The sequence below is a fragment of the Lineus longissimus genome, chromosome 3 (assembly GCF_910592395.1).
Source record: "Lineus longissimus chromosome 3, tnLinLong1.2, whole genome shotgun sequence".
NCBI lineage: Eukaryota > Metazoa > Nemertea > Pilidiophora > Heteronemertea > Lineidae > Lineus > Lineus longissimus.
Window position 1 is genome coordinate 25,607,737 of NC_088310.1, and position 8,748 is coordinate 25,616,484.

At 42.3% G+C, this 8,748-nt stretch overlaps 2 protein-coding genes across 2 annotated transcripts; one reads left to right on the plus strand and one right to left on the minus strand.

Moving 5' to 3' along the window:
* Nucleotides 1-430: 430 nt before the first annotated feature.
* LOC135484377 (calcineurin B homologous protein 1-like) lies at nt 431-3,957 on the minus strand. Its single transcript, XM_064765773.1, has 7 exons — nt 3,812-3,957; nt 3,542-3,614; nt 3,202-3,282; nt 2,761-2,876; nt 2,314-2,417; nt 1,999-2,079; nt 431-1,715 (listed from the first exon to the last, which is right to left on the minus strand). The coding sequence occupies exons 1-7, from the start codon at nt 3,876-3,878 to the stop codon at nt 1,662-1,664; spliced, it is 576 nt and encodes a 191-aa protein (XP_064621843.1). The 5' UTR covers nt 3,879-3,957; the 3' UTR covers nt 431-1,661.
* A 62-nt stretch (nt 3,958-4,019) lies between these two features.
* On the plus strand, nt 4,020-6,497 carry LOC135484376 (vacuolar protein sorting-associated protein 37B-like). Its single transcript, XM_064765771.1, has 5 exons — nt 4,020-4,130; nt 4,424-4,620; nt 4,930-5,101; nt 5,456-5,538; nt 5,840-6,497. Exons 2-5 carry the CDS (start codon nt 4,471-4,473, stop codon nt 6,059-6,061), a joined length of 627 nt encoding a protein of 208 aa, XP_064621841.1. The 5' UTR covers nt 4,020-4,130; nt 4,424-4,470; the 3' UTR covers nt 6,062-6,497.
* The last annotated feature ends 2,251 nt before the right edge of the window (nt 6,498-8,748 follow it).

Below are 8,748 nucleotides of genomic sequence, written 5' to 3' on the forward strand. Positions count from 1 at the left end.
ATTGCACGAGGTGATTTTCTTCGTCCGGAAAGCTGGAGACCGCAGTCTCCATCTGAATATGATGGGAATCATTAACCAGCTCTGGGAGGTCTGCAATATCTGAATGTGACCGGATCCAATAACCAGCTCTGGGAGGGCTTTGAGACGGGGAACTCAATAACCAGCTCTGGGAGGTCTTCAATATCTGAATGTGACCGGATCTAATAACCAGCTTTGGGAGGCCTTCACTGGATCATGGTCAAACAATGAAAGACTGACAATATCTGATTTGTGAACACTGTCACCAAGGAAGTCTCAAAGAATTTTGTAACTTGCAACAACAACTTACATGTAATAATAAAGAGAAACATACTAAGAATTTCTCAGTTTAGATTTCTTGAATACTAGTATATTTATAAAACTCTGGTTCTAATTACATCAACATGCCTAATAAATAGAATATCCATTTTATTTATGAAATTAACACCACATATGGAAGTATCACTAACCTTGACCCGAAGTGAAGAAAGTTATAATCGGTATCCCAACTGCACCCAAGCTATCAGTAGTTTAGCATCTTTCAGTACATTATACAGGGTAAGTGAGAAAAGTCCACTCGAACTATAGGACTATATAACTTAGTTGGGGTTTGAGTATTTGATATGTTCTACTGTTTTGTCTGGGCTATTCAGAAACCAAAACCAAAATAGGTCATCACCATCCTGATTTTGAGTAAACTGGGCCTAAACTTGAAATTACAGGATTTTCACAAAATTTCTGCAATTTCTAATCCAAACCAGAGCCTCAAGTGATACAGTGCCACCCAGCAACACAACTCAGCATTTTTTTTTACTCTTTAAACAATGAGCTCAAAAGTCCACAACCCTTCACTGAAACACAACTGGCTTGAAAAGGAATAGAAATGGCAAAGGCATTTCTACAATGCAGGCATGTATCTAAAAGCATATTTACACATCCTAAACGGGCCGGGCCCTTTCCAGTGAAGAAATATAGGAATGATTTCAGGATGACAAAACATTCAGTTCACATGGGCTAATGCAAAGTTCAAGCAAGACAATTGGTGATATGAATAAAGAAAGGTAAATGCTTTTATCTAAAACTCCATGTACATTTACACTTGGCCTTTCTGTACAAAATTGAAGTAAAAGCATTTGCTAGCCTTTATTCATATCACCCAATATGATGGTTACTAGCACATCCAACACTGGCCTAATTTATAGTTAAAAAATGAAGTAACATTACGAATTGAGGACTGGTAACAGTTTTAATCACGATGTAATTGGCGTCATATCCCTCATGAAGTGCACTTAGCACCTCTCTTCAAAAGTCACTCAAAACTTCTCCGTACTGCACCTGTCCATCAGAATGAATACACCTATTAGCTGCCACAACCGAGGCAAAACAAGAATCAATAAACTCCTTAATTAAAAATCCAAAACGCCTTGAACAAAGGCGTCTGGTGATTCTACTATGGCCCATAACCTGCACATATTTATTCAATCCATGTATATCAAATATGATGCATCCATGTCTATCTACATTATATCTTGGTCATTTCAATCCTCGGTAATCAATGTTTCATCGGAAGGTCCTCTCTGCACACCACTGGCATCAACCTGCGTGGAAGCTATCACCACAATCCACGGAAGCTACCACCATCACTAATTCAAGAAACGAATGCTCATCTTTTGCTCAACGTCTACCCTATCCATGGCCTGAAATTAAGAACAAAACGCAATGAAACCTGTTGGCATCATGATACAGTGAACCAAAATGTTTGCGACGATCCTTTTCACTTGGTGGTGGACTAAACGGTGCATTTGCTGCTGAATTTGAATGGTTAATACAAATTGAAATGTTGATATAGTTTCATTTTCCTCAGAAATGCTGCCTAACCGACCCAGTATGTATTCGGACAAAATATTCCAGCTCTTTCATTTGGTCAAATATCCTAAGTTTTAAATCTCTGGAAAACTAATCTGATAATTCCCAACATACCTTTGTAAATTCCTCGAAAGAGATCATATTATCGTTGTCTTCATCTGCTTCTGCTATCGTCCTATCAGCAATGCTGCCAAGCTGAAATGGACAATTTGTACGTACTGATATTTGAAAGATGTAACACTTCTTTCCGATTACAAGGGCAGTGTTAACTTGGCCAGATCATGAATTTCAAGTTTACATTGTCTCTGTTTGGAGAAAAGCATTTCGCAAGGTAGTATGCCCTTTTTGGCAAAAACTGCTCCCTGCCCATTTCCTTTTGAAGGAGGAAATATGTTCTCCTAAAAAAAGGGATAACTGTCCAGAACCCACCTGTTCTTCTGATATATTAGCACCAACCATCATATGTAACACAGCGAGCAATTCCTCTCTAGCAATCTTATTATCACCATCTAGATCATACATCTTAAAGGCAACTGAAACAGGAATTGATTATGATGTTGAAACATATTTTCAGAAGATTTGAACAAGTGTTAATATGAGATGATTGAGCATGTGAAAGTAATGATACCGACTTTAAAATGATGTTATTTGTCAAGGACTCTTAAGAAGAGCTAGGCAGTGAGATTAAAAGTGAGGCAGTGAGTTTAAAGTGGGGAGCTCCTAATGAAAAACCACAAGAAAATCAGAATTCTAAGAGCGGAGAAAGTCAAATGGAGTAAATGCCAAAAAATTCATGAGGAGTGGTCCTCCCTTTATTGTAATGGTGTAGAGAACGCTGTTATGGGCAATGGAAAACCGACAGCTGGGATAACTTACACCTTAATTTCTCTTCACGACTATTCAGAGGACTAACAATGTCTTTATCCCTTGATTTGATTGGTCGGAATCTTGCAAGGACACGCATGAATTGCTTGAAATTAACATCATCATTGCTGCAAAACAACAAAGGATGTACATTGTAAATCAAGACCAAAAGGCCAGAGTGTGGTTGTACATGAAATGACAGTTTTATCATCATGAACATTCTTGAACCCAGTGTGCACTGACTGTCCAACTTCCAAGTCTCAAATGACTACAACAAGAGCTACATATTGTCCAAGTCTCAAATGACTACAACAAGAGCTACATATTGCAGAACATGAAATGAGTGAATCTGAGCCCGGTAAATGATGTATGTCTTAAGGCAAGGAGACGTAAGAGACCCAAGACCCACATTCAGGTCACAATATAATAACCAGACTCCCAATGTGGACTTACTTTTCTTGGAAAAAAGCATGCACGATCCTGTCACCCAAAGGATTAATTGCTAACTCTGGAATCCGTAAGAAGTCTTCTCGGCTGCAAATAGAATGAAATGTATCAAGATTTGAAATGGCTGTTAACACAAGAAAATATAAGGTTGTTGGGCAGTTAATGAACGCAATTAGTAATTCGTCCAACTGACAGGCACTTTGTCACACCTATTTCTATTAGTTAAACATGAAATAGATTGGGGGAACAAAATCCTGACTTCAGTTTAGCCTCGGCCTATCTTATCTATCAATCATGGTATTGGTAAAGTATTTTTTATAACAAGTCAGTAGTACCATAACCATACCTTAAAAATCCGTTCCTGCCCTTGTCCAAACTAGTATATCTGCTGTACAGGCGGACTATCTGGTTCCGCGAAACTGAAAAGAAGCATGATATATTACAGCAGGCTAACGTAAGCCCAGAGAAGGTCTACTTGGAATAATTCTCCAAGGGCAATATTAACTTTCACACCAGACCAACTTCCTGGTTTTTGCATACTTTTGAAGCACAATTAAAAACAACACAAATTCAATGCAAAATAGGTGTTCTACAAGCGATCTCAGAATCTACATACACCCAGTTTCATTCTGAATGGCTTCAATTTCTTCATCTTGCAACATTATTGAAGACTTTGACCCCATTTTGGCAAGCTATTCGACATGAAAAATATCGAAAATACAAGAACGTTTTCGTCGTTGAAGAGTAATCATCTGAGATAAATTCTGTTCAAGCCGCCAACAACAACAACAACAAAAATACAGGAAATGTTCGTTCCTTTCGTCATTTCGACATTGTCATTTGTTACTGGGTTATACCAAATTGTTCATCTTAAGACGCATCAAGTCTTTCTAAATCACCCAATTTCCATATGAAAGATGCCAATGATGCAATAGGTAAATATGAAGTCAATAGATATGGTTGTATCTGCCCACAAATGCCTGAAATTGTTTGAATGAATGTGTACAAGACACAGTCGGTGAGTCGCCACAGTCAGACTCATGCAGACCGTGATATGATAATGATATCTATATTGCGTCTTAGACTAGAGATCATATCACTGTCACTGTGCTCCCAGGAATGAATAAAAACTACTGGACTTTCTCGAGTGTCGAGATGGACTGATGATGAGGTTTTGAGTAAGACTAGTTAAAGACCAGACCACTTATCCATTTCTTCAATTTTCCAGATAATTCTTCTTGAACACAAACAATTGTTTTCGAGGGAGCTGCCAAGATGTATGCAAGTCAACGCCTGCAAGCTGGAAATGTTACAATGGATGAATCGGAAGGCCTCGGCATTCTCAGGCATCTCAATGTGGAAGAGTTGCAGAAGCTGCTGGATGATGATGATCGTTTGAATGCATTGATAAATGATGTACCACAGGTATGTTGTTGTAACGAAGTGAAATGTTGAGATGACCCCCGTCTAGGACATGTGCAGTTTAGGATCTACCACAATTCATCATACAATATTTGACTTCGTTTCATCAATGTTGTTGCTCATGTGAAACTGGTTAGCAAGTACATTTTTGTAGTTGCAAATCACATTAAAACCACAGATTAATTCAGTGTCCTTGCGCAAGACACTTAACCCTGCAGTTCTTTCAACCCAGTAGTTATTATGGGTAAGTGGGATAATTTTCCATTGTTCAGAAATAAATGAAACTAACATGGGAACTATTCTCAATTCCAGGTTAAAAATCTTGTTAGTGAAAAACAAATGTTGATGGCAAGTAACAAGAGTTTGGCCGAGTTCAACTTATCAAGAGAACCTCGATTAATTCAGGGTAAAGAGAGATTAGCCTCAGCTCATGAGCAGGCTAAGCAACTACAGGAAGAAGTACTGGAGAACAAGGGAAAACTGTGTAAGTTGTTTGTTAGTCACTAAGGACTGAGATGGGAGCAAGCTAAGGGCGACTACCCTGTAGTTTGTCTTGTAATGAAACCCAAATTCTAAGTGTGTCATTCTGCAAATGGTGCCAATGGTTCTTCAATTTAATTTGAGTGAAGCATAAAATACGTCGACGGCAATGTCCACCGTGTGCCTAAGCTAAAGATCCAACACAGGTTAGCACGTAATACGGCCGTAGACTCAAATGATAAAATGATTAATTGGATGTTCTCATATAGAACTGACAGTGGTTAACACTATCATCATTTGGTTTTCTGACAGTATTCTTGAGGTGTTGTTAATGAGAAATCATGGCAATTCTTTTCAGTATCCAATGAGGATGATCTGACGTTGGACACAGCACTGGCAATGCTACAGACAAAGGCATCCAAGACTGAAGATGATTCAGAGGTGAGTCCTGCAAAGTAATTTGATGATACTAGTGAGTAAAGGATACTGGACCACAAATTTAGACAGGGAACAAAAATCAATCAAAATGAGTGTTTTTAAGATGCCAGACACTACAAAAGTGATCAACAGCACCTAACAAAGATCAGATGTTGTGGCATGTAGCTAATCTCCCCAGTGCTAGTGGAAGCTGCAACACTACATCCGGCCAGTGCCAGCCTTTGGATCCCAAGGCCTGCTATAGGAGGAGGCTAAGACAGTCGTTTCAGATGATGTGACTAAATTCTATGTTCATTCTTTGCAGGATTTGGCGGAAAAGTTGCTGGATAAATCCGTTGACATTGAAATATTTCTAGATTTATTCATACCCAGGAAAACCTTGGCCCATGTCAGAAAAGTCAAAGCAGAGAAAATGGGCGAGTTAGTGCGATCACAAGGGACACAGCACCCTGGAGGAAATATGCACCAGTGGAACCATCCAGGAGGACAGGGAATGCCCGACCCCTCGCAATTTATGCGTCGGTGATCACTAGTGTTAAAACTGTCAACCAAATGACTGTATTCTAGGGCATTTTCATAATGTGTCCAGTGTATATATCATCTGTAGGAACACGCAAATCTGCAAGAAATATTACTGGATATTCAAGCAGAATAACTGCTTTTAGATCTCTATGAAAAACATGTCTTTTTGAACATATTGCATGTATTGGGCACTTTGTAATGAAATGTAGGAGGAAACCGGAGGTTGGAGGTGTTGATCCATTGGCCTCGTTCAAGTTCTTCTGGACACACGTATTGTAGGACAAGGGTTCAAAACAAATCCTTTTAAAATTTATATGATACTTTTCTTGGCTTTTATATGCCTCCCACTGTGGTTCATTATTTTATTTATTAAAACCACTGTTTGGAAAAGAATGTGGATGTTGTAGACATTGGAAATAAAACTATATGGCTTTTACTAATATTGAAGTCTGCACTCAGTTTATTTAGTGGAAAATATTCAAGGTCCGCAGTTTGGACACATCTGGGCTTCTGCACGCAGAGCTGCATTTTCTAAAGCGCTTTGCACTGACACCAGTTGTAACTTCAAGGAGGTCCAGAGGGGTTTGGCAGACGGAAAGGCAGGGCTGTGACTCCAAAGAGCGAGCCTGCTAGAAGTTGTCCGTTTTATGAGGAAAAGGGGGATGTGACCTAGCAAGGCAGGGTTGTGACCACAGAGGAGGAATGTCCCAAGAGATGGTTCGTCTTGTGAAGGACAGGCTGGGTTGTGACCTCAGAGGAGGATTGTCCTAAGAGATGGTCGCCTTGTGAAGGACAGGCAGGGTTGTGACCTCAGAGGAGGAATGTCCCAAGAGATGGTTCGTCTTGTGAAGGACAGGCTGGGTTGTGACCTCAGAGGAGGATTGTCCCAAGAGATGGTTCGTCTTGTGAAGGACAGGCTGGGTTGTGACCTCAGAGGAGGAATGTCCCAAGAGATGGTTGTCTTGTGAAGGACAGGCTGGGTTGTGACCTCAGAGGAGGATTGTCCCAAGAGATGGTCGCCTTGTGAAGGACAGGCAGGGTTGTGACCACAGAGGAGGATTGTCCAAAAGAGATGGTCGTCTTGTGAAGGACAGGGTGGGTTGTGACCTCAGAGGAGGATTGTCCCAAGAGATTGTTCGTCTTGTGAAGGACAGGGTGGGTTGTGACCTCAGAGGAGGATTGTCCAAAGAGATGGTCGTCTTGTGAAGGACAGGCAGGGTTGTGACCTCAGAGGAGGATTGTCCCAAGAGATTGTTCGTCTTGTGAAGGACAGGGTGGGTTGTGACCCCAGAGGAGGAATGTCCCAAGAGATGGTCGTCTTGTGAAGGAGAGGCAGGGTTGTGACCTCAGAGGAGGATTGTCCCAAGAGATGGTTCGTCTTGTAAAGGACAGGGTGGGTTGTGACCTCAGAGGAGGATTGTCCCAAGAGATGGTCGTCTTGTGAAGGAGAGGCAGGGTTGTGACCCCAGAGGAGGAATGTCCCAAGAGATGGTCGTCTTGTGAAGGAGAGGCAGGGTTGTGACCTCAGAGGAGGATTGTCCCAAGAGATGGTTCGTCTTGTAAAGGACAGGGTGGGTTGTGACCTCAGAGGAGGATTGTCCCAAGAGATGGTCGTCTTGTGAAGGAGAGGCAGGGTTGTGACCTCAGAGGAGGAATGTCCCAAGAGATGGTTGTCTTGTGAAGGACAGGGTGGGTTGTGACCTCAGAGGAGGATTGTCCCAAGAGATTGTTCGTCTTGTGAGAAAAAGGCAGGGTTGTGACCTCAGAGACGGATTGTCCCAAGAGATGGTCGTCTTGTGAGGGAAAGGCAGGGTTGTGACCACAGAGGAAGAATGTCCGAGAGATGGTCGTCTTGTGAAGGACAGGCAGAGTTGTGACCACAGAGGAGGATTGTCCCAAGAGATGGTCGTCTTGTGAAGGACAGGCTGGGTTGTGACCTCAGAGGAGGATTGTCCCAAGAGATGGTCGTTTTGTGAAGGACAGGCAGGGTTATGACCTCAGAGGAGGATTGTCCCAAGAGATGGTCGTCTTGTGAAGGACAGGCAGGGTTGTGACCTCAGAGGAGGATTGTCCCAAGAGATGGTCGTCTTGTGAAGGACAGGCAGGGTTGTGACCACAGAGGAGGATTGTCCCAAGAGATGGTCGTCTTGTGAAGGACAGGTAGGGTTGTGACCTCAGAGGAGGATTGTCCAAAGAGATGGTTCGTCTTGTGAGGGGAAGGCAGGGTTGTGACCACAGAGGAGGATTGTCTAAAGAGATGGTCGTCAAGTGAAGGACAGGCAGGGTTATGACCTCAGAGGAGGATTGTCCCAAGAGATGGTCGTCTTGTGAAGGACAGGCAGGGTTGTGACCTCAGAGGAGGATTGTCCCAAGAGATGGTCGTCTTGTGAAGGACAGGCAGGGTTGTGACCTCAGAGGAGGATTGTCCCAAGAGATGGTCGTCTTGTGAAGGACAGGCAGGGTTGTGACCTCGGAGTAGGATTGTCCCAAGAGATGGTCGTCTTGTGAAGGACAGGCAGGGTTGTGACCTCGGAGTAGGATTGTCCCAAGAGATGGTCGTCTTGTGAAGGACAGGCAGGGTTGTGACCTCGGAGTAGGATTGTCCCAAGAGATGGTCGTCATGTGAAGGACAGGCAAGGTTGTGCCCTCAGAGGAGGATTGTGCCAAGAGATGGTCGTCTTGTGAAGGACA